General features: G+C 37.9%; 1 protein-coding gene across 1 annotated transcript in view; it reads left to right on the top strand.

Annotated features, from left to right (window-relative positions):
- Positions 1-26337, top strand: part of LOC126297812 (hippocampus abundant transcript 1 protein) — a 98561-nt gene that overhangs the window by 28074 nt on the left and 44150 nt on the right. Inside the window, exons 4-7 of the mRNA XM_049989038.1 lie at positions 7030-7157; positions 9933-10047; positions 10889-11107; positions 12387-12500. Coding sequence (XP_049844995.1) covers positions 7030-7157; positions 9933-10047; positions 10889-11107; positions 12387-12500 — 576 coding nt within the window. The remainder of the gene's footprint in view (positions 1-7029; positions 7158-9932; positions 10048-10888; positions 11108-12386; positions 12501-26337) is intronic.

The following is a 26337-nucleotide window of genomic DNA, read 5'->3' as shown; positions in this document are numbered from 1 at the left end:
AGTCCTTAATACTGTGGTTTTTCAAAAGAATGCCAGAGCCTTCATGAACAACTTATCAACTTAAAATTATGCATAAAATAAACCAGAAATGTGCTTTCTCTGTCAGACAGGCATACTCTTTGTTTTGAATAGTCAAGTGTTTCAAAGGTAACAAAAATCAGTATGTTCAGCCCATAGTGTCTCATGTTAGTATGTGCGTTGTGAGCAGTGTTGATGAAGTTTACAGCATAATGACATAGATCCTATTCTGTCGAGTAGAGTATGTAGATACCTTGAAGGAGATTAAAAATATTTCAGACAAGCACACAACAGTATATGCACCACAAGAGGCCTTAACTCACAGAAAAATCCACTGGTCTCTACAAATCAATTGCCTTCATTAGGCCATCCTGGTTTAGGTTTTCCGTGATTTCCCAAAATTGCTCCAGGCAAATGCCGGGATGGTTCCTTCTAAAGGGCACAGCTGACATCCTTCCCTAATCTGATGAGACTGATGACCTTGCAGTTTGGTCTCCTCCCCCAAATAACCTAACTCCAACCGTCTTCATTAGGGGTTGCAGTTTCACGTCATACTTCGTATCACAGACTCAAGGCAGTATGGCTATGTGCCAGACACCTGGCTTTGTGTATTCTGTTTGTGGCAGTGTAGAGATGCACTCATTTATTGTGGAGTCAGCAACATCAAAATTGGACCGTGAATAAATGGAGGACTGTGCTGTTTCCAGATTAAACCATCATTAAGTTTTCTGAATTATTCTTATTGCACATCTAGAGGGGAAGCTGTAGCTGATTCAGTCACATGTATGCTACTGAAGGAAACCAATTAGAGGTAGGAATCCTGGTGTGGAGTGATATGTATATGGATATGGAGCTTCAGCTCCTCAGCGATGGTCAGTGAAATACTCTTAATACTCTGAGGTACTACATGTGTATTTTCAGAGGTGCAGTTGGTCCATGCTTCTTCTTTGTGAACAGTTTTGCTCATCTGCAACAAAGTGTTGAAGAGAATGAATTTCTTGCATGTTGAGGTATCCGTTGTATGAATGGCCAGCTAGTTATATGGAATGAATCCTATAGGGAATGTTGGGGATGCATTGGGAAGGCAAATTGCTGCTTGACAGCAACAACTAAGAACTTTTCCACGCCTTTTAATCAAGATGGAGATTGACTGGCAGTATAACATTTGAGCGCAATGTCCTATGATAAAGCTTTACCTTGTGTAAATTTTCTACTTTCCTGTTGAGAAAACATGCTCTCGTATCATAGGGTACCTGATTGCTTCCCAAAATGTCATCTGTCCTAAATTGATTACTTTTTTGAAGATTTTAGAGTGTTATTTCATTGGGGAAAGACTTCCAGGAACTATCGTTATTGATTTTGCGTTCTCTTATTATGTACATCCAAATAAGGTTTGCATCAGAAGTATATGCTTCATTGCCATTATTGTTTCTGTTGCATTCTTCAACGTGCACAGTACTCTAGTAACTGGAATCGAGCGAGACCAGAGCACACAGGTCAAAGGGCTGACGGCATCAGTCACCAGTACAACATAGACACACACAACAGGGTCGACTGACAACACAGACCACATTCCGAAATACCAAGATGAGAGAGCAAAGCCAAATTGGATACCAAGACGTGGCAACTATCAGTGACCAGAGCAATGATAAATAGATAAATGATCACAAGCACTGTTGTAACATGACTGTGGGTTGAGCCCATGCACTGCCGGCTTTATAGGACAACCGTGAACTCTGATAGGCTGGCATGGCAGGCATGACCCGCACATAGTGCTGTGGTGGTGGTGGCAACATTTGCAGATTATAGGGGTGCTGCCTAGTGGCTGTCATCTATGTCCATGCCATCTGACGGGCTGTCAGAATTGTCGGACTGGTATACCAGAAGTACTTTGGAAAACATTTTCTCAGAGATCCATATGCTACTTTACATGTACAGGGTGAACAAGAACTCCTTCAACAAAGTATCAGAGGTTATTGAGGGATGCCTTGTGAGTATTTTGGTATTCGGAACACATGGCCTCTGGTGGCTAATTACAGAGTTGTTGCATTTCATTTGGTTTCCTACTCCAATTAACATTTGCATATGTATTACACTGAAAATAGTACACAACAATGCAGATATTGATGGCATGAGCTGTGTGTCTTGTTTGGAAACAAATGTGTTCAATTTGCTTACTCACAAGACTCCGATAGTTACTCATATAGACCTGGTTCCTGGGATTATTGCAGCTGCAGAAGTAGTACGTCAAACTCCTGTAATTCTTTAGTGTGTAAGACAGTTGATGGTGCATCTGCCATTACCATGGTGCTTGAAATTTTGAACAATACCTGTAAGGGAGCAGTTCTGTATTTGTTACATGCTGAACTGTACACAGACAGAACAGATTGAACACACCATGATTAAATTGTACGTGTTTTGTCTGGGGTTGTTGCATTACTCTGTGTTGCAATTCCATATTACAGGCATCTTCTCTATTGTGAATGTATTTTCTCAGAAACAAGGATAATTGTGGCAAAAAACCAAATAAATCATGATTAAATTATTAGTCTGTAACGAGTCACTTAAGACTGGTGGTCCTTTATACCAAAATACCCAGAAGGTGTCCGTGAACAATCTCTGAGAATTTGTTGGTAGAGTTCTGGTTCACCTTATGTACTGAACAGCATAATGTTTTCTCCAATTACCGTACATTTCCTACATTTGTCTTGTTAATTAACAAAAATCAGGTTTGAAAGAATGGTACATTGTTTTTTTTTCCTGCCTACATATTATTATGTGCATAACAAATTAAGATTAAATGTTATTTGTAATAAAATAGTTGAATAATTTTACTAAGGCAATATAATATAGTGTGTGGTTTTACTGTTAAATGTTTTCAGTGGGTGCCACCTTTACAGTAATAAAATAATTTCAAGCCACTTTAATGTAATTGTAGTCTAATTAGTTACGTTCCCCAGAGATCACAATCCCAAGAAATATTTTGGTGTAGCATGTGGCTGTCAAACAAAAGGTGCTTCTATTCCTTTTAAAAAATTATATTGCTCACGCTACCTTCTTGCTCTTTATATGTTTATAATTGACAACTTTTTTCTATTCAAGAATTTCTGATGGTGTAGGTGCAGTTATTAACAAAGGTGAACTTCAACCATTGTTTGAAAACACCAGTGTTGTCTGTCTGACACTTTTACTTCCATGGGTAGTTTGTCAAAGAGTTTTAGTAACTATGTATTTCAGTCCCTTCTGTGCCAAACTTACACTAGAGTGTAGTGCAGATTATTTTTCCTCCTAGAATGTATGAATATTTTTATTATTTCCAAACTCTGCCTTTGTTGACACCATTTTACTTTGGCTGGAAAGTGCTGCTGCTGTTTTCTTTGTTGAAGCTGCTTTACTTGGCTTGAAAATATTTGTCTGCAAAGTACTGATTCAAAAAAACTGTTTGATGTGTCACAGAAGAACCCAATTTATGTTATTTTATGGTTTTAAAATTGGATTGTGTAGTCAGTGAATATATAAATAATTGCATTACGAGAGTGGCTTCATTGAAATCCAAATTGTAATTGACTATGCATCCCATTATTGAATAGATTGGTGACAGTCCAGTTATCTTCTCAAAATTGTTGGAAAATTGTTTGAAGATAGAGACTAGCCTTTAGTTGCTCATATCTGTTGAGTCCCCCTTCCAATAAAGAGGTCCTTGGTTTATTTTAATTTGTGTAGGAAAAATAGTGAATCAGTGATGTATTACATGTATGACTGAGAACATCACATATTATGGAGCCATAACATTTCAGTATTTATTGCAAATTTCATCAACCCCATATAAAATATTACTTTCTCATAAAGAGGCCTAAATTAGTAAATTTTAATTTGTATAGGAAAATATACTAAATTTGTGGTGTATTACACATCTGACTGAGAACATCACATATTATACAGCAATAACTTTTTAGTTGGTTATTATAAATTTGAGCAACATCATTTACTTCAATGGAAAATAATGATTTTCCTTACATGGAGAAGCTCAAAAAATTTTAAAGTTAGTAAATTTCATGAACCATGTTTCATAATGCTCCCATTATCACATGTAAAACTAGTTTTGTCTTCTATATCTTCTGTCCCTGTCCGTCTTTTTACAATAATTTTTTGTTGTCTAAGCTATCAGTAGTTGTTATTGTGGTTGTTATTGTATTTTTTATATGATTCAAATGTTTTGTAAATGGTGTCCACAGAATATTATCACTTTATGCAAGCAAACAATCAACAAAATACATTTTCTTTGTTGTGGGCACTGAGTACAATTAAATAAATATGTTAGGGTGAGAGATCGAGAGAGAGCATTACAAATTGAGAAGTTATTTCGGCAATAAGTGTGTGTGCACAACTGCTAATCATTATTACTGAATTGCATAATAAACGTAGTACGCGCAGCGAAAATGGACTTTAAACCACAGATCATAAATGATTGGGATTGCTGAACTGTATATTATCTCAGTGAGAATTCATAGTGGTTTAAAGTCTTCCAATTTGCTACCAAACTCTCTAAATGTCATGGCATGGAATGAAAGAAGTTGTAGTTATTTTCGTGCAGAATTTCTCTCTGCATAGTTTGTATGTGAAACCACAAAGGATCAGCTGTGGTTGCCGTAGGACTATGTCAGACAGGTCAACTACCAGTTGCATCTCAATCATATCAGACAAATTGCAGGCCAGGAATGTTGTGCTACACTTCAAACTTTGAATAATGCTTAAACATTCCTTTCCACATACGGCTAAGCATTATTATCTTAATGAAATATGTCATGCAGCATTGTCTCTAAAATTTCCTCAGTGTACTAGTTGCTGTTCCGAGTACCCTTAGTATGTTGGAATCAGGATCACATCTTGTTCTCAATGGAAGTTAAAAACATTACATTTGATGCTGCCCTTAAATGCTTCTCAAAGCTGCCAACAGTGTGTAATGGGGACAGATTGAAGTGAGGCCTTTCCAAAAACATTTTAGCCACTTGGTGAACAAAATTTTTGCCCCTCTGTGATTTAGTCATATTTTGTTGTCCAGTACACATTTGTTGCTGTTTACAATCTTCTTCTGTCCAGTGGTCTCCTATAAACACTTTTGACATAGCAGCATGCAATGTACAAGCCAAAATGTTACACTGTAGAAAAACGGCATTTCCCGGAGGTGGGTCGTTCTTCTTCAATCCGACTCTCATGTGAATATTGCACCCTTTGGCAATAGCATACATACTGACTTTTGATTTCTTATGCCCACTGGTTTGACAGCACTTCACTGAGCTTGGTGTAATACTGAACTCTTTGCTTACACTAACACTGCTGTGCTACATGTACTTTGTCACCCTGCAATTTCAATCATTTGTTGTTGATACACTTTTCAACATAGACTGAATATAGATTCATTTAAGCCATTCTTTCTGGGTGTGTGAGTTGTCAGTAACAATTTCATTTGAAACTGCAAGATTTCATGTCTTAGTTGAAAGAACCATTTCTGTGTGTTAGAATTTGAGAGACAGTAAGAACAGGAAACAGTTTGTGATTGCACCTTTGTCATCCAAATGTAATAAAAACTGCATTCTAACATAAGGCCTTGCAACAAGAAAACCTCTGTGTGTTGAAGCTAATGTCAAATATTACTGTACCAAACAACATGACACAGTGTCTATAATCACCACCACCACCACCAACAGCAACAACAACAACAACACCCTCGTCGTCATCATCATCATCATCATCATCTTCTTCTTCTTCTTCTTCTTCTTCTTCCTCTTCTTCTTCTCCTTCTTCCCCACCTCCTCTTTCTATAGGTCTGTTTGGAACATAAGCCTTTCCCTCCATGTTTCCTTCTCCACTGTTTTCCATTCTCATCTCCTCTTCACAAGTTCCTTCACTCCAACAACCTATCAGTATGTCAGTCTTCCTGTAGGTGTCTTGTCTCATACTGTCATATTATGAGCCTGTATTTGGTGCCCTGCTGACTTCCATTCTTGTAATATGTCCATATGACTGTAATCTTGTCATTCCCACAGTCCCTCGCACAGTCTTCTCGTTTACTATTAATCTCATCTTCTCATTCCTTACTCTGTCCCTTCTAGTCAGCCCCATTCTTCTTTGAAATTTAATCTCTGAAACCTATCTCCTGCTCACCTGCCTTTTCTTCACCACCCACTTTACCAACGCATGCATGAATATTGGAGTCTAATGTGGTCATTATAACACTTGTTGCATTTTTGTAGTACCTCCGTGCTCCAGACTCGGCTTCCTAGACTCTACATGAATACATGTGTTTTCCTTCCTTTCTCACTAATCATCTTATTGTTCTTCCACTCTCTTCTTTTACACTCTCAAGATACTAGAAATGTCTCCACTCTCTTTAGTGCTTGCCTTCTAACATGCGTATCGATTGATACTGTCATCCTATTCCTCGTATTCACCATCACTTCACACACTCTTGCATTAAATTTCAAACCGTACCGTCCCACCAGTTCCTCCCATACATTTGGCCTTTCTTCTGGCTCTCCTCCATCCCCCCCCCCCCCCCCCTCCACACACACACACACACACACACAAAATAATGACCCAGAACTCTAGTTTACAGAAAAGGGTGCCAGAAGGGCTCAGACACTGGATTTGTGTACGGAACGAGCGGGCCTGAACTCACCATGTGCACATGGGTTGTGTGTTGCTGCCCTAAGTCATTTAAGGCAAATGTCAAGATGGTTCCTTTGAAAAGATCATGGCTGTCTTCTTTATCCACTGATCTCTCGTTTAAGCTTGTGCTTTATCTTCGTATCTGAAGTGGAGCACTACTATATTTTGAGATGATGATAGTAATTGCCAAAATTGGAGGAAGTGATGTACTATCTCAGTTTTTTAACATCTCAATCTGTATTTAAATTTCAGAATTTGAAAGGAAATCAGGTACAAAATATGTAACAGTAACACACAACAGTACTCATAAAATTTTATGGTCATACTTTTTTATTTTTTCAGGGGTTTCTGTCTTTTCTAAGTGCACCATTAATAGGTGCACTGTCTGATGTTTGGGGCCGGAAGTTTTTCCTACTAATAACAGTATTTTTTACCTGTGCACCAATACCACTGATGACTATCAACACATGGTAAGTTATATACCTAATTTTTTCATTGTATCGGCTCTCTTAATTAGCTAAGTAGTTGAAATTCAATTTTGAACTTAATTGGTAAATTTTATTCACATTTTTTCTTTTATTGTTAGACAGATTTTGAAATGTTCCATTACAATTCTGTTCCCTCATAGTGACAGTATCAACAAAGTGCAATGGCACAGGGGTAACACATTGAACTTTTCTTCCCGAAAATGTCAGTTTGAGTCCTCACCCTGCCATCCAGATCTAAGTTTTCCATGATTGCCCTAAAATGCCTAAAGCCAGACTCTTTTGAAAGGGCACAGTCAATTTCCTTCCCCACTTGAGCTTGTGCTTTGTCTCTAATGATCACTATTGACGGGATGTTAAATGCTAATCATCTTCCTTCCTTTTTTTGTCATAATATGTACTGTTATTGAGTACACAGTGGCCAGAAAGGAACTGACAACATGTTTCATTCTTCAAATTGCAGACTGTTCAGGACATAATGGATTTCATTTTTTACAGAAGACCTTCTTACAGACCACATTACATGTATGTGATAAAGTGTACCCTTTAAACCCCCCCCTCCCCCTCCAGTACTTTTCCACTCGCAAATGATGCTTGCGAAGAACAAATGTGCGTAAGCTCCTGTATAACTTGAAATAACTCTTACTTTTGCCATCTATATTTGTGAATAAGTAATCCATTTCTTTATTTTTGTTAGCATATGTACCCTTGTAATGTGAACATTGAGCCTCTCCATCATGTGTAATGCATAACTTTTAGTGCCTGCCACTGGAATAGGATGAGAATCTCCATACACTCTCACACGGACGTGACAGTTGTTCTTCTATTATTCTCCAGCTCCACTATTATTAACTATAACAAATGAAGTCTGTGAAGGCTGTTTTGTGATGTGATGTGATAAAGTACTAGCAATCCGTATGCTGGTGTGGTTAGTGGGAGTGAGAATCTCACTCATTAAAATATAATAATAATTTCATCAGTTTAAAGCATTTCTCGTGTCAGTGCTTGTTAGGAATAATTCATGTTTAATATTGATATGGTAAGAAATATATTAGGAAAGAATTCAGTGATATCATGCACTATAACAATGCCGAATATGTGTTCTGCAATGTATTCTTCTTCACTGCAAAAATTGTAATTTACTGTAGTTTCTTAATGGTGCTTTTGCCATCAGTACAGAGTGCACAGTCTTTCTCAGTCACACACAGGGTGAGTCAGGAGGAAAGGTACATGCTTTGAGACGGAATAGTATTAGTGATTCTGAACAAAACACTTCTTATGGAACACATTTAATATCACTTTTGTACATTTTTCTTTAATAACTCGAAAACCACACACTCCAATGAAAACGTGTCTTAGTACACAATTAAACTAAATTAAATTTGCTACAAATAAAGGTCCTATTTATTATTTGTCTAGGACTAACAGTTTGCACAGAGATATCACGGAAATATTGAAAATCTCGTATGACGCATGTGTGCTGTAGCTTAGGTACTTTTTGTAGGCCAGTTTGAGGTAGTTTTCTGACTTGATGGACCACAAGCATCCTGTATCAAAATGTTCATCTCAACTCCCTCTATATTACTGTGGTACATTGTACACAATAGCAATGAATAATACAGAAAATAAATAGAAATGTACATTAAAAGTGTTCGTACCTTTCCTCCTGATTCACCCTGTATACCTGAGTGAATTGGAGACTGAGAAGAGGTGGTCTCTGAAATGTTACATTCGGGAGTGACTCCCGCTTTGACATTGGATAAAAAAAACTGTCAACAGGTCATCTGAATGTATTTTAATTCAGCTTCACAGGAGACATTACTGCACTTGTTCAGTGGCACATCAAGGGCTAGGAGCTCTTTTTCTTTTTTTTCTTTCTTTCTTTCTTTTTTTCTACATTACTTTTGAGCTAGATCTTTTTTCTTTTTTAAAAAAAGTGTAATATAACAAGAATTTTTCATAAAATGAGCAGCAGAGTGTCCATTTTGTTCTTGCTGAGATGGGACTTTTAAATAATATTCATCAGAAATCTTTAAAATAAAACTTATATTTGCTGTCATAACTAACATGAACATTTACTATAATGGTGTCCACATTAGAAGGCAGCTGCAAGAGCATTCTACACACACATATTGCTTTTCGGTGGCATCAATATGCTTTCTGCCCCTGTCCCATGCTCATGCTCCAGCATACCCAGGTAACTTGCAATGCTGGGGCGAGCATGGCACCAAAACACTGTTTCTGCTCCTGACTCTCCCTAATAGAATTTATGTCCTTGGTAAACTGTCTCTGTTGCTTCTTAACATAATATTTGTCATGCTTGCTTTACTATTACTTCCTATCCTGGCCTGACAAACTGCAGCCGTTTTTTTGGCCTCATCAAGCAGTATGTGTGCTTTATGCCATCCATAATGAACAATGTAGTGGCTAAGTAGCCTCACCATACCTAAACTAACATGAAAATCGATGTTAATACTCTACAAACATCCCAAAGAGCTTGCTGCAGGCAGACATGACAGAATGGCGCTATTGACGGGGTCGTCACATGGTACGCTGCTTATTGCCACTCGCCTCCTTATCCAAACGCCACTATAACCTCTGTTGACAAAAACTAATAGCTAATACGTGGTCCAGGAGAAACATGCAGGATTCTTCTTTAGTTTCATTGAATTATTGTAATTTGTGTCCAACATGTAAGATAATTTTGTGTAGCACCAGTAATGATTTTCATTTTATATTTACCAAATGCTATTGTTTCAGGTGGTTTTTTGCCATGATCAGCATATCAGGGGTTTTTGCTGTAACATTCTCAGTCGTGTTTGCCTATGTTGCGGATGTTACAGAAGAGCATGAACGAAGTCTTGCTTATGGCCTTGTAAGTATTACATTACGGATATTGGCTCAATATGCTTTTAGTATGTTTATGGGTTTTGTGTTGTGAGACTGTTAAGTATAGGTAAAATGAATTTTAATTAATAAGAACATTTTTAAATCTTAAAATCTGCATTTGATTAAGAAATATGGTAACGAATTGGGTATGTGAATTTTTTCCATTGTCTGTGTAAAATATTGTTGTTAGTAACAAGTGGATCAGGCACTGTGGAAAGTAGAATTTGATACCTTCAGGAAAGGAACTGGCTGCAATAGTGAAAGGCATAAATATGAAAAAATACTTAAAGTGAAGTTCCCTTTCATCACACTTACACTCATGGCTGCTTCTCTCATGAGTAGGGGAAAAAAACAACCTTGGAGCACTTGTGATAGTTCACAATGTGAAACATTGTAACCAAATGTATCTTAGAATCAAACAAGTGAGGAAATGTACAGTTTATTGAGCACCTAGTGTCAGTTTTAAGTGGAAGTGATCCATGCCTGGATCAATGTTTTCAAAATTCTGTATGAAAGGGTGCATTCTTTCTTGAATTGATAAGAAGGAAGATGTAAAGTGTGATTTGAGGAGAGTAGCCTGTTGATTTTTCCTGAGTGACTATGAAATGTACAACATGTGGTGTTCTGTTTTAGTCAGTTGTTTAGTGTTCATTAGGTTTTACACTCATTATATTTTATTGAAAGGCATGATGCTGCTCTCTCTCTCTCTCTCTCTCTCTCTCTCTCTCTCTCTCTCTCTCTCTCTCTCTCTCTATCTATCTATCTATCTATCTCTTTCTCTCTCTCTCTGAATTATGTCTAAAAAAGCTATGCCTCTTGTTTAACAGGTTTCTGCAACATTTGCAGCAAGTATGGTTATCAGCCCAGCATTGGGAGCATATATGATGGATGCCTACAGTGAAAATTTAGTTGTTGCGTTGGCCACAGCAATAGCTATACTTGATGTATTTTTTATTCTTGTGGCTGTTCCTGAATCCCTTCCAGAAAAAGTCCGACCATCATCGTGGGGTGCACCTATTTCTTGGGAACAAGCTGATCCATTTGCAGTGAGTTCTGGTTGTTGTAAAATTATTGTTAAAAATAAATGTGTAGCTCAGAAAACACTCTTTTTTTATGCAAAGGAGTGCTCATTTTAAATGCAGCCTTTCTTCCACCACCCTTCTCTACACTTGTTTATTGACAGAGTTTCTATTATTGAAGAAACTATTATTGCATGGACAGTTCAATTTGTCAGTTTGTAATACTTTTACTTGTGTACACTTTCATTACACAGCTTTGTATGTATATCAGGCAACATGATAATGAAGATGTTGAAACAAGTTGCCGAAATATCAAACTAGAATGAAGATGTTGGAATGTGTTGCCTAAATATCGTGCTAGCAAGATTTGGTTGATTAGCTGTAGATCTAAGGTTTCATAAACCAGATTCATGCTGAAAAACAATAGAATTACATATTAAGAATACTTCACTGTATACATCAGTTTATTGAGTTTAACATGGAGAGCCATTTGTTTGGTAAGAGCAGCAGCTTTTTGTAGTATTTTAAAAATGATGAAACAGTGCTTATAAGACTCTGGCATGAAATGATCAACAATAGTTTAAACAGTACTTGTGCCATCAGCGCTGTCACAGAGAGGAAAAAAAAGCATTTTTGTGCCATTGTTGCAAATATCCATACACAAGCTTGGTCCAGCGCTACACAGAAATGTACATACATATTTCTGCTTATATAGCTTATTTTCAGTTCTACTTTTACACAGATTTTATTGTAGTAAAGTTACTTTAAGTTTTTTGTAAAACTTAACCATTTCTGTCACCTTTGTAATACAACATGATATATAGTGTATTTTTCAAGCTGTTCAAAGTTATTTTAAACAGAAGTATTGATAAACAAGAAAGTAAACACTGGTACATTTAAAAATGCTGAAAGCTAGTTGTCATGATTGGTGAAATAGTGAAATGAATAAATAACTCTTAAATCTGAGTCATGTAGTAATATTTGTTGTTCAAAGAATGGAATACATGAAATAAGGTTGAACTTGGAATAACAGTTCCGCACTATATGAGAGAAATGGTCATCAGACTATACATTCCCAGTTATGCCCTTTTAATTCTGCCAGTCTAGTATTTATTGTCCTCTATTCCACTCCCTCTACCATCTTTTATCTCATACTTTTATTTCCAAGCTCTTGATTTTTGTGTCTACTTCCATGTGTTTACTGCAGGTTCCATTAAAACTTCCACAAAAGCATTTGAATGCATGTAAGCTATTTCTACATTTGCCAAACATTTATGTATAATTTTTATTTATTGTATTATTTTAGGCGCTTCGTAAGGTTGGCAAGGACCACACCATACTTATGCTGTGTGTGACAGTGTTTTTATCGTACTTACCTGAAGCTGGACAGTATTCATGCATTTTTGTTTATCTCAAATTGGTAAGTAGCCATTTTTACACATTCTGTATTTATCACACTTTATCTTAATAATTTGTTTCTTTTTAAATATTCTCTTACTTAATTTGTTTTAGACAGCAGGAGAATGTGAGCAGAGGACAAAATTTTTTCTCGTTGGTCTGTACTATTTCTTTCAGTGTCTGTGTGTTTGTGTGTGGGGGGGAGTGGGGGGGGGGAAGAGACTTACTCGCAGAGACGAAACACTGTTGGGTATAAGATCTTGCCATTCATAAACTGGGGATACCTGCATAATCATTAGGGACACATTATAGCTGTACAAAAGTGGCAAACACTCGCATATTAAGTATAATACATATTTAGTGCTGTCTTGATAAATAAGGACTGGTGGTGGGGCAATATACATAGTGACTGACTTGTTCTCGGACGAGCTTGAGAGTGGGAAGCAGAACATCAAGAAATAGTGCCATGTGAATTGTGTGTGCCGACATTTAACTCCCAGAAGTACTTTTTCAGGCTAAGACAGTTATTTGCATTATTCTCTTGTAGAAATCAGCACCATTCGTAGGAGCTGTCATGGCTGCAGACAATAGTATCTCAGTGTCAGTTGCAATCAGTTCAGTATTGGTATCATTGCCGTAACATTATTGCAGACCTGACCCTAACCCCCCCCCCCCCCCCCCCCTGCATTGTGCTCCCTCACTCCAACCATTTTCAGCTGTCAAATGCATGGGTGAAACAGTGAAGCTAAATATTGTGCCATGAGCTTTATGATTGGCGGTTTCCAATATATCCAGAGGGTCGTCATTCATTGGTGGGCATGCAGAAGCAGTGGGTGTACATACCTCCTGGTGTGAAGTACATCATTGAGACAAATTGAGTGTCCATTCCAAAACCCAGTTTTTCAATTCTGTATCTTGTGCTAATGGGAGGTACCATACCTGTCAGTGTCTGTACTTTCACCATTGTAGATCGCTGGTAGTAATGACAATGCTGGAAGTTAATTGCCTTTGATTGCTGACGCTGCAGCTGACCATCCTGTTTGCACAATCTTTGTGGCAAATATGTGGCCATTACGTTGTCGTGAATGTAAAGCATTGTGTTGTTGCCACTTTGCAGAAGTTACGGTGATTCTTATCATAAAAATCCACAGTTAAGTATGTACTTAGGAATGACATGGGCACATCTCCATTGTTTCTTGCTTGCACATATTTCTTCTGTGTCATTTTTAAAGCTGTGGCATTGGTTTCGCCAGAGCTGTGGCAAAATGCTTGATGGTGTTCCATGTACAAAACTCATTGAAGGATTTAGGTGCAAATTGTGATATGTTATTGAAAAAAGAACTAGCTATCAGTAATAATTAATCATCTTTATTCGTGAAGTAATCATGTGAAATCCATATATACATGCTCTCACATATGTAATGGTGAAGACAGTGTAAAACTCCAGTGTAGTTGGTGCCAGATGTTACACACAGGTGGCACAGGAGTGAGTTACTTGCTGAGTGTTGGTGCTTTGTTGAGGCCAATGGGAGTGCTGTAGCTCCAGCAACTGTCATGTTTTCCCCAATGACCTCTGTGCAGAAGGTGTAGAACTTCCAGGCACAGTGCTGGCAGGATGATAATCCAATAACCAACTTGGAAGTCTGTAGGAATATTATGCCCCTCTTTACAACTAATGAATGTTGCAGGTTGAAAAAATGGTAGAATATGAAATGTTGCACTTATGTCTTGCTTAAACCCACCTATCCGCATGTGAACTTGTTGCAGTACACCTGCTTAAATACTCCACAAGCCAATGTACAGTGCATTTTGAAGAGTATAATGTACTAATGTTAACAACATCCTTTGCTATTCCATTTCCCTGTTGAACAAGGGAAAAATGATTTTCTGCATGTGTCCGTATGGATTTTCTACATGTTTCTGTATGGATTTTCTACATGTGTCTATATAATCCCTATACAAGATATACATTGATGGTCATATAGCCATCTTCAAATATAGGTTCACTAAATTTACCAAACAGGATTTTCTTTTGAGAACTATACCATCTTACTTGCAAGGATTCCCATTTAAGTTGTGGAAGCATACATGTTGCCCTTCGATATGGGGTATACTGACCTGTTACGGTTCTACCAGCAAGTCTCTGAATGTGTTCATTGTCTGTTGTCATGCGTACTGGATAATAACTCCAGCCACAACAGTACTCTATAATTGCTTGCACTAGCATCCTGTATGCAGTTCACTTTACAGACACACCACCCTTCCCCATGAGCTTTCCAACAAATCTCAAGTCTTCCATTTGCTGTACCTAATACCAATTTTACATGATTGTGCCATTTCGTAATGCTTCTTAATATTACCCCTAAATACTTATATTCTATGACATGCTCAAAATGTTCACCACTACTCTTGTAATCAGATACTATACCATTTTTTCTCTTTGTTATGAGTGTTATCTTACATTCATCCACATTTAAGGAGAGTTGTCATTCATTACACCAAGTGAAAATGTTGCCCAGGTATTTCCGCAATGCCTTACGATCAACCAATGACAGTACTTTATTTTGCATAACTGTATCATGAGCGAAGAATCTTACAGTGCTGATGATCTGATCTGATAAATTGTGTATATACAATGGCCATTCAGTAGGTAATGGAACATATCTTTTTCTGAAAGCAGGTTGGTTTTATTCAGGACTCCAGTATCCATGTTATTCCCCACTCCTGTGGCTACAAAATCCCGTGTTTCATTGTAATCCCTGTTCAATGTGACAGTGTTATGCCTCCATACTGGGAGGGCCTGTGTGTCCACATGTCTACTGATCAACATCAGAGCCAACACCTAGCTGCATCAGTAACCACCCCATCATCCATGTACTGCTTCCCACAAAATTCATCCTTTATTGGGCCAAACAGATGGCAGTTAGAAGGTGCGAGATCCGGGCTATGGATGAGGAAGAACAGTCAAATGAAGTTTTGTGAGATCCTCCCAGGTGCGCAGACTTGTGCGAGATGTGGCATTGTCATGGAGAAGGAGAAGTTCATTTGCATTTTTACGACAATGAAATGCTGAAGTCATTTCTTCAATTTCTTGAGGTAGCACAGTACACCTCAGAGTTGATCACTGCACCATGAGGGAGGATACCAAACAGAATAATTCATTCAGAAGACCTAAGCCACGGCCTTACCGGTCGACGGCGCAGCTTTGAACTTTTTCTTTGAAGGATATGTGATGTGGCGCTACTCCATGTATTGTCATTTTGTTTCCACTTTGAAATGATGAACTCGTGTCTCATCGTCTGTGACAATGTTCTACAAAAAATTATCATGATGGACCTCATAATGTGCAAGTAATTCTGCACAGGTGGCCCTTTATGCTCTTTGTGGTCTTCTCTTAGACAGCAAGGAACTCAGCGAGGATATACCTTTGAGTACCCCCAACTCTTGGGCGAGTGTTTTAGCACCACCAACAGAGATGTCCAGTTGAGTAGCAAGGTGTTTGATTGTGATCCATCCAAACATTAGAGGTCCCATGGGGCTTGGGGCACACCTGCTAGTACTTTTGTTCCTGTGGAACATTTGCTATACAGTATAAGGTACTGCATTCTATTAGTCATATATTCCTCTAGCTAGTCATATATTTGTGAAGATAGTATGATCGTATCTTGGTTGGAAATCCGTTATGTAGTTCAGTGTCAAATACCTTAGGGAAATCTAGGAAGACGCAATCTACATATTCACCTGTGTCTGTTGTTTGAAATATGTTGAGTATGAATAAAGCAAATTGTTTAACACACTTTAAAAAATGTAATAAGTTTGTTTTCCTCCAAGAACCTCATAATTTTTTAGCTTAAAATATGCTCAAGGAGACTGCAACAGATAAATATTAATGATATTGGTCTGTAATTCTGTGCACCTGATCGTTTTCTAATGAAGAGTGACCTGTGCTCCAGTGTCATGGAATTGTTCACGATTCTTGGTAAATATGAGCTAAGAAAGGAGCTAATTATGTAGTGAATTTAATGAAAAATCTTAACCGAATCCTGTTAGGACCTAGTTGCCTGTTCACTTTAAGTAATTTTAGTTGTTTTTAAATACCAGAGCTACTATTACCGATATTGCTCATTTGTGAGTGTTTGTAGTGGCCTTACATTGGTAAGTAGTATCCTCTTTTGTGAACAAATTTTTAAATGTGGAATTTAAAGTTTCTGCTTTGTCTGCTATCTTCAGTTTTCACATCAGACAAGTCCAGGAGAAATTGAAAGGAAGTTTGGTATCCATTCATTGGCCTTAAATTAAATATGACCAGAGCTTTTAGGATTATGTGATAAATCGTTCACAATTGTCTGACTCTGGAAACTGTTGTAGGCTTCACACATGACCCTTCTTACAGATGCACAAGTTGCTATTAACTTTTATCTATCAGCATTCCTGTTATCCTTCTTGTAGCGAGTGTGCAGTAGTGTCTATTTTCACAACATTCAACGTTGCGAATTTTGTTTTCCCCTCCAACATCAGGCTTCATTCGACACAATTTTTTTGTATCTCCATTCTTGAATCTGACAGTACGAGGCATCAGTGCTGGATACTACTACCATTTAGAGAAGCCTGTGTTAATTTGGTGTCAAATTGTAGTAGTTGTGTGGAGAGAGAGGTTGTAATTATTACATTCGAGGTAGTTAATTCTTCACACACAGTCCTTTCTGATGAAGAGACCTTAGTGCTTCTAGAGGAATGTCTAAGTGAAAATGAGAGTCACAGTGATTCTAATGACTTTCACATTTAATAATATTGGTGTGGGATTATGGATTAAACACATTGAGAACTGAATAAGCATTTTATTTATTATGTTGAATCACAATACATAGAACATATCAACCAGTTAAAGCATTTTCACAAATGTGATAAAGTTTAAAACTGAAGGAGTAAGTAGCTTTTTCAAAGAGTAAATATTTTTCCTTAATTTGTGGTATGTTCATCAAATCAATAAAAATCCTTTCCTACACACTTTGTTAAGTAGCCTAAGTTCTTCTTCAGGATTCAAGCTATCTTGTACCAAATTTCATGGATATCGGTTCACCATTTTAGTCTTGAAAACATAACAGAGAGAGAGTTACTTCCACATTTATAATATTAATATTGAAATATGGATTGGTATGGATTAAGCACATTGAAGATTGTATAGACATTGTATTTTACCTGTTACTCACAGCTGCACGATGTTCGGGAGCTTGGTACAAGTATTTTTATGTGATGCCACTTTGGTGGGTAACATGTTGTTGTTGATAAAGGGGACAAAACGCACACCCAGTAACAAGCTCAAAAAATCTGACCCAGCCAGGAATCAAACCGGTGACTCTATGATTCAGAGTCAGTAATGCTAAGCATATGGCCATGAGCTGTTGACACAAATCAAAGCGTGTCTTAGACAGACGCATGATGCTCAGCAGCTAAAATGCAATGCTCTTGTGACTGAAATTAGTACACAAATATGGATTAAACACATAGAGGATTGTGTGTAAGTGATGTATTCATGACATTGAATCATGAGAGTAAATATTGTTTCATATTTCACATTATATTCTTCACATCAGTAAACATGTTCTCTATGCACTTTTTGAAGTAGCCTATGTTCTTCTTCAGCATTCAAGCTATTACCATAGCAAATTACATGAAAACTGGTTCAGTGGTTTGGTCGTGGAAGCATAACAGAGTTACCTTCACATTTATAATATTAGCATGGACCGTTGGACATACATTTTGCCATATGAAATTCTTTTTATTGATGACTATGCGTATTCTTTTTTAAGCTACTCAATTTATGGTGCTGACCACTTATGTACCTAAGCAGTAGCACCCTCTACTGCCAGCTACTATGTTTGTGTAAGTATAGGGCAGTCCCAGATCATTTGAGGTTAATGCTTGCATCAGAGTAAGTTTAATGGTATTTTCGGTTGCTGGCCGTGTTATCTTTTTTAGGTATTCCCAGATTTTCTGAATATTTAGTGCTGAGCCAATTGAACTTAGGTTTGTCACATTAGTGCTGTTTTTACTTTGTAATAGATATGATGATGCTAGCAACCTAAAATCAATCTATTGAGCTGTCTAATATGGAATAGCCTTCACCGCATTAAAAATTGCAAATGAGGGCTAATATGGTCTGTAACTGTGTGGAGCATTCTTCTGCATTAGTCTTTTTGGATTTTCTGAGGGCTATTTTTTCAAGTGGAGAAGAGTTCCTTTATTTTCATAACAACAGTTTAGAAAAGACTGTAGGTGTAGAGCATTGATGAAATATTCAGTTTCATGTTGCAGTGTCTTGAGAAGCTCATCACTCAACTTAAATCTGTTAAAAAGTTCTCTTATTTTATTATGAACAGACAGTTCAATCCTACTATTGATTATTTCTGGGATTTGATCAGTTCCTTCCTGAATGCTTTTTAATATTTTTGTCTGAAGGCTCTGCCTCATGATTCAGTGCATTGTGCATTTTTGATTCAGAAGATAAATTAGAGTCAGAGGTGGCCAAGGTGAAATACCAAGAGAGAGAAACATTAAAGTTTTTGTAAAGCCACACAAGAGAAATCTATATTGACAGTGGTATTTATGCAAGGTGTCCCAGCAGGAATGGTCAGAATTCAGGGATATGATTGTCATTCAAAACAAAGAAGTCTAGTAAACATGGGTTCTAAAATGCATAGCTTAAGATTTATGAGCACATCATCATCAGTATTATGAAATAAATCACTTTTCCTGAGAGCTGTTTGCTTTACGTGTTTTGGATAAAGGTAGTATGGATCAAAGCAAGAAAAAATTATTCAGTAAATATAGATTCTAAAATATGCACACCTGAAGAGTTATGAGCACTTGTTCAGTAGAAGAGATGTGTTTCACATTATCGAAGACGGAGAGGTGCTCATAGCTCTTAAGGTATGCATTTTAGAGTCCATTTTTACTAGACTTTTATACTTTGAATGATAATCCATGTCATATCACTGAATATTTACCTGCAGAATGCATGGGGGCATGAGTGTCCTAGTTTGATGAACTTGTTCAAATGAACTACATAGTTCATTTTTAGTGTTAAAAGTACAAATAAATAAAATCTTTTAGAAAATCCATTAAACTAATAAACTAGAAAACAAAATTTTATAATTTTACTGCCTACAAAAATTTAATGGACTTTAGGAGCAAACTATTGTGCATATTTCTCCTTCTTCTTCTTCTTCTGCTTCACCTTCCCCTTTTTTTCCTCTTTTTCAAACTTCTTGTCCGAATCAGCTGACAACTTTCAATTTTAGTACAGGCTTTTACTTGGGAATGTGAAAACTGGGAAGCATTAAAGATTTAAGTATTCTCATTGTCACCAAGAAGGTTTATCTGCTTCCTAGTTCTTTTTATTATCTGATACAAGTGTGAAAAAAGGAAAAATTAACTACAAGTACTGAAGACTAAACTGAACGTGAACTAATGGAACAGTTTTGGTCTTCCAATCAGAAGCAGTTCGCACAGTTTGGAACTGGAGTAAGTGAACTGACGGAATGGTTTCAGTTCACAACTACAGACGTTTAGGTCCTGAGAGTGGTGTGTACACAGTATCAAGGGAGGGGAAATTCATTCATATGCATTACAATGTCCAATAGATAGGGGAAACTCGGAGTAAAAGAACTATATTCACTAAAAGAAAGACAGCTCCAAGCAGTTCCTTTTCCTGACTAGTTCATTTGAACTAGTTCGTTCATGAGCCACACATTCCTACTCATGATGTGTGCAGTAGGGCAACTATGTGGGTAGCCTACCCCACCTGTGCCTGCTCATAAGTAAACTGAGAGCTGATCAAGAACACCCTTTCCATGTGGACTTTTATTGAGTTTTGAAAGAATACTGAAATCAGACTACAGTGCATAAGCTTCAGGGGGACACACAAACTTCTTTCAATCTACGCAGTGATAAAGAAAATATGAATATCATGAACTAAATTCTCTTCTTTGGGCAATAATTCAAATTCATCACAAACATGTGCATTGACAAGCACCTTGCTTGACAGATAGTGTCTGGAGCATGGAAAGATACTCCAAGAAAGCCTGCAGCTTCAGTACAAACCCCTCTAAGCCTCCCCAACATATCTCAATCAAAATTGAGACGTTCAGACACTTACATTCATTTGATCCAAGTGCTCCTTAACCTTCATATGTTGAATTCCATTTTAACATCAATTCCAGACCAAATACTTTGAAAGTTTTCTTGAAATTGTTGTGTTTGGAGCACTTTTAAAATGCTTGGGAGAATGGTTTCATGTTCTAATACCTGTAAAGTAAATACAAGAGGTCTTCTTCCAAAAAGATTTCAAACAAACCGCACTCATCCATAAAGATGTTGATGTTGATGTGTCAAAAACTAATGCTTTTACACAACTGCAAACCACATTCAGGTAGAGTTTCATAAACAAATTTCTTATTTTCCATAGTAAGTTAAATGACCAAAATATATGTAAAATTATCAGCATTGAATAGTTAGTAGATTTTTCTTGCGTAAAATTCACTCAGAAGCTCCATAGTTCCTGTGTTGGAATCTCTGTTTTTTCCCAATAACAAATCATTCCTGAGTTGGAATCTCTGCTTTTTCCCAATAACAAATCATTTCTAGCACAGTTAGTGTAACACTTGCAGCAGATCAGGCGAGTACATCATTCGTTTATGAATTATTTTTATGAGCTTCAAACAGGAGCAACTTATTTTCAGTTATCTGAGTGGTTACTAGTTTAATTTTTAAATTTATTGCATGTTTTGTACTTACTAGGCACAGTCTAGTGTTTCAATAACTGTGTAGTGTAGAGTACTGCCTTCTTTAGCATGGATAGGGTCTGTGCTGTCTAAGGATGCAGGCTGAATTGGTGACTTTTCACTCACAGCTTCAAGTGGTGCTGGCTTTGGCCACATAGTTTGAGACTGTTGCCAGTGGTCATCACTGTGGAAGACTGGACATGGGGTTCCAGGAACATCCAGCACGTCCCATGTGTCCCCCGATTGGCCTACTGCTGTGAATTCCCTGGTTACTGCTTGCACTCAGGTTGACCTCTCACCAGTGGTTGAGTGGGAGGACATACAAAGGTGTGGCAGGCAGTGAAAGACCTTCCAGGGAAGCGATAAAAGGCATCCATGGTTCATCTGACAAACAGGTTTAAACTGCTGTCGGTGGCTGATGAAGATCCTGAGCCATATGCAGTCTCTCGTCCTGTTCTAGAGAACGCCTATTAGTCTGCAAGATCGAGGCAGTCACAGAGAGTGGGATTATTGTTAGTTGGGAGCTCCAATGTTAGGCACTTAATGAGGCCTCATAGTGACATGGCTGCCAAGGAGGGGAAGAAATCCAATGTGTGCTGTGTGTGCATACTGGGTAGAGGGAGCCATCCAAGATGTGCAACAGGACCTTTCGGATACCATGAGGAGTACAGGGCTCAACCAACTGCAGGTGATGGCTTATTTGGTACCAACAATGTGTGCTGCTTTTGACCAGAAGAGATGCTCTCTGGTTTTGGGTGGCTAGCAGAATTGGTAAATAGTGCCAGCCTTGCTTGTAATATGAAGCCAGAGTTCACCATCTGTAGCATCATCAACAGGACCGATTGCAAACCTTTGTTACATAGCCAAGTGGAGGGTCTGAATAAAGGCTCAAACGATTCTGCAACTGCTTAGGCTGCAGATACCTCGACTTGCGCTGTAGAGTGGGGGGTGGAAGGTGGGAAGGGGGGGGGGGGGGGGTTATTGGGTCCCGCTTAACTGGTCAGGGGTCCACTACACACACGAAGTGACTACATGGGTAGCAGGAGCTATGTGAAGTGGACAAGACAGTTTTTATGTTAAAGGGTCTCGGGAAAGAACAAAAAGGTTTCAGTCCCAAAGGGTGCTGATCAAATGCAGGACAAGTGTTGACGTAGAAACCATACATATTATAGTAGTAAACAGCTGTAGCTGTGTTGGGAAAGAATGGGAGCTTCAGGTGCCATTAGAAAGCACTGAAGCACGAATTGTTATAGATACTGATATTGGAGATAAGTTCAGCCAAAGTTTTTACAAAGGATCTAACAGAGTTCAGAAAGGATAAATTAAATACTGTTGGTTGTGGCGTGTTTGTTGCTGTAAGAAGTATTTTTTCTCACATGTAAATAGTTCCTGTGAGTTAGTATGGGCAGATGTTATATTTGCAACTAGAATAAATTAATAATTGGTTCCTTTTACCGACCTCCTGACTCTCATTACAAATAGGTATCCCACTCATACACTTACACTTACTTGGTGGTGACTACAGTTGACCCACAATATGTTGGTGAAAAGCAGGTCAGAACACTATTGCAGAGGCAACGAAAAAAAGCACGCCAAATTTAAAAGAATGGAGCTTGAGATTTAGCACGAACTTCAGTGTGACATGCTTTTAATAGCTTCCACAACAAAACTCTGTCTCAAAATATAGCATAAAGTCCAAAGGGAGTCTGGTCATATGTAAGTTACATGACACAGTCAGTAGCTTTGCTGCACAATAGCTAAGATAATTTTACTGATACCAGTGCCACTAAAGCGGAGTTATTAAATACAGTTTTCCGAAATTCCTTTACCAATGAAGGTGATGAAAGAATTCTACAATTTAAATTAAGAACTGCTGCCAACATAGTAATGAAGAAGTAGATATCCTCAGTGTAGCAAATCAGCTTAAATCACGTAATAAAGGCAAGTCCTTTGGTCCAGATTGTGTAACATTGAGATTCTTTTCAGAGTATGCTGATATAATGGCTCTGTGCTTAACAATCATATACAACTGCTTGCTCAACAAAAGATCCATTCCTAAAGACTGGAAAATTGCACAGTTCACACCAGTACTCAAGAAAATAAGTAGGAGCAATCTAATGAATTATAGACCTATATCACTGACTTTGATTTGAAATAGGATTTTTGAATGTATAATATGTCCAAATATAATGAATCACAACGAGGAAAATGATCTGTTGACACACAGTCAGCACAGATTCAGAAAATATTGTTGTTCTGAAACACAACTAGCTTTTTATTGTCACAAAATAACGACTGCTGTCAATAGGGGATCCCATATTGTTTCCACATTTACAGATTTGCATCAGGCTTTTGCTACCTTTCCTCACAAGTGGCATATAATCAAGTGCCATGCCTCTGGAGTGTCGTCTCGGTTGTGTGACCAGATTCATGATTTCCTGTTGGAAAGATCACAGTTCATAGTAATTGATGTAATTGATGGAAAGTCGTTGAAAAAACGGAAATGATATCTGGCATTCCCCAAGGAAGAGTAATAGGCCCTCTGCTGTTCCTGATCTATATAAACGATTTAGGGGAGAGTCTGAGCACACATTAGATTGTTTGCAGATAATGTTATCATTTACTGTCCAGTAAAGCCATCAGAGGATCAGAACCAATTGCAAAATGATTTGGGCAAGATGTAAGTATGGTGCAAAAAGTGGCAGTTGACCCTAAATAATGCAAAGTGTGTAATCATCTAGTACCATAAGGAATCCATTAAATTTCGATTGCCTGATAAATCTCACAAATTTAAGTGCTGTTAATTCAACTAAATAAGTAGGATTTACAGTTATGAGCAACTTACATACAAACAATCACATAGGTAATTTTGTGGGGAAGGCTAACCAAAGACTGCATTTTATTGGCAGAATACTTAGAAGATGCAATAGGTCTGCTGAAGAGACTGCCTACACTATGTTTGTCCATCCTCTGCTAGAGTACTACTGTGCAGCTTGTGATCCTTACCAGACTGGATTGACAGGGGGTATCAAAAAAGTTCAAAGAAGTGCAGACCAATTTGTGTTATCATGAAATAGTGAAGAGAATATCTTGGATATGATATTCGGACTGTGGTAGCAATCATTAAAACAGAGGCTTTTTCATTGTGGCAAGATCTTTTCATGAAATTTCAATCTCCATTATTGTTCTCTAAATGTAAAAATATTTTGTTGACTCCCCCGTATGAAGGGGGAAATGATCATTGTAATAAAACCAGAGAAATCAGAGCTTGCAAGGAAAGATTTAAGTGTAAGTTTTTCCTGTGAGCTGTCGGAGAAAGGAATGGAAGAGAAATAGTGTGAAATAGGTTTGATGAACCTGCTGCCTGGCACTTAAGTGTGAATTGCAGAGTATACATGTAGGTATAGAAGTTATATTTTCCTTTATTTCTTTCCCAAATTTGTAGGCCCAGATTCCCCCAATCCTATTGCACCCAAATTTCACAGAGTTCATTTTTACATGAAATGGAACCAAACTTGCAGGGAAGCATTGCCAAATAAAAATTGTCAAAAACTTGAAAAGGGCCTGGTAAGAACCACGTGAAGGGTATAAAATTGCCAATAAAGCCTTATTGCATCTGATTTCTGAAACACAAGTTGAGTGTGATGACTGGTTACAGAAGGAAAGTGCTGGAGGCTGGGTCATGAGAAAGTGAGGTTTATGTAGAAAGGGAGATTGTTCAGTACAGCCTGTGAAAATGTCTTGACTAACAGGAACTACTGGCAGGGCTCCATGCACCAGGGCTGTCTTTGTTTTTTCTTGATGATTAACTTAAGAGCAGGAAGCAGAAGATGAAATAGTAGTGCCAGCTGAGCACTCATATTTAAATAATTTATATAGCAATGCGGGCTATGTCACCAGGGGGCATGGTTTCATTATAGATGCTACCACTTTCACTGTTGGTTTGCAAGGCTGTAGGCAGCAACATCTCAATGTCAGTTACAACTGATTTGTCATTGCACGGACATCATTAGTTCCAATATGATGGACGTAGAGGAATAATGGGCAAAGTCGGGTGCATACTAAAAAAGCATCACATGAGAACTATCTTTTACCCACCCAATAAAACACGGCCATTCTTGGGAAATGTCAAGGATGAGCTCACTTTGTGGAAGGTCGGAGTATATCAGATTCCGTGCCAGTGTTGCAAGATATATATTGTAAAACAATGGACATCATTGGAGATTGATGCTGAGAACACCAGTGGCACACTCGACTAATGTACCCCAAAAAGTTGGTGGTTCCAGACCATTGTTTGCTAGAGAAGTATGCAATGGAATACAAATGTACCAGGATTTTAGTGCAGTCTTACAAGAACTAGGACAATGTTGTTAGAGAAGCCATCAAAATTTGCATCAAGGATAATCTTATCAATCAGAACTGTGGCTATAATCTCGACAGGGCTTGTGAACCAGCACTGGCTCTGAGTAAGAAGATGCTCAGCAAACACAATGCTACAGCGATCAGGGCAGATGCAGCAACTACATTCACACTAGTGCAGATGCCGGCACAAGCATCTCTGCAACAGCAGGGGAAATGGTTTGTGGTGGGAGGGGTTATAAGCCAGCAGCGAACCCTCAGGAACTCAGTTCATATACACACCTGATGATGGCAACAGGTCTAATCATCAAAATATTGTGTCCGTTGTACACTATGGACTGGCAGTACACCCATGGACTGTTTGATCAAAGTTTAAATTGATTGTGAAATTGTGCTCTGGAGAAGTATATGCCAAGTCAGTGGATCAAGGATGGACAAGACCTACCATCTTTAATAATAAAATTCAGAAAGCGCTGAGGGAATAGGTTGTTGATCTCTTGATTTAAAAAAAAGTAGAAATATTGGCATACAAGAGTTAGAAACTCGTGCATCTATAAAAAGATTGATGTGTGAAGCATACAATTTCTGCCATCGTATGTTAGCAAAAGACCTTCTAGAGAACCAGAGAAAATTCGGGTCATACATAAAATCTAAACATGTCAGAGGCTTCTATTCAGTCATTTGTCAGCCATTCTGGTGCGGCAATAGAAGATAGCA

This window comes from Schistocerca gregaria, chromosome X, assembly GCF_023897955.1.
Source record: "Schistocerca gregaria isolate iqSchGreg1 chromosome X, iqSchGreg1.2, whole genome shotgun sequence".
NCBI lineage: Eukaryota > Metazoa > Arthropoda > Insecta > Orthoptera > Acrididae > Schistocerca > Schistocerca gregaria.
This window is presented reverse-complemented; position numbering and strand designations above follow the sequence as displayed.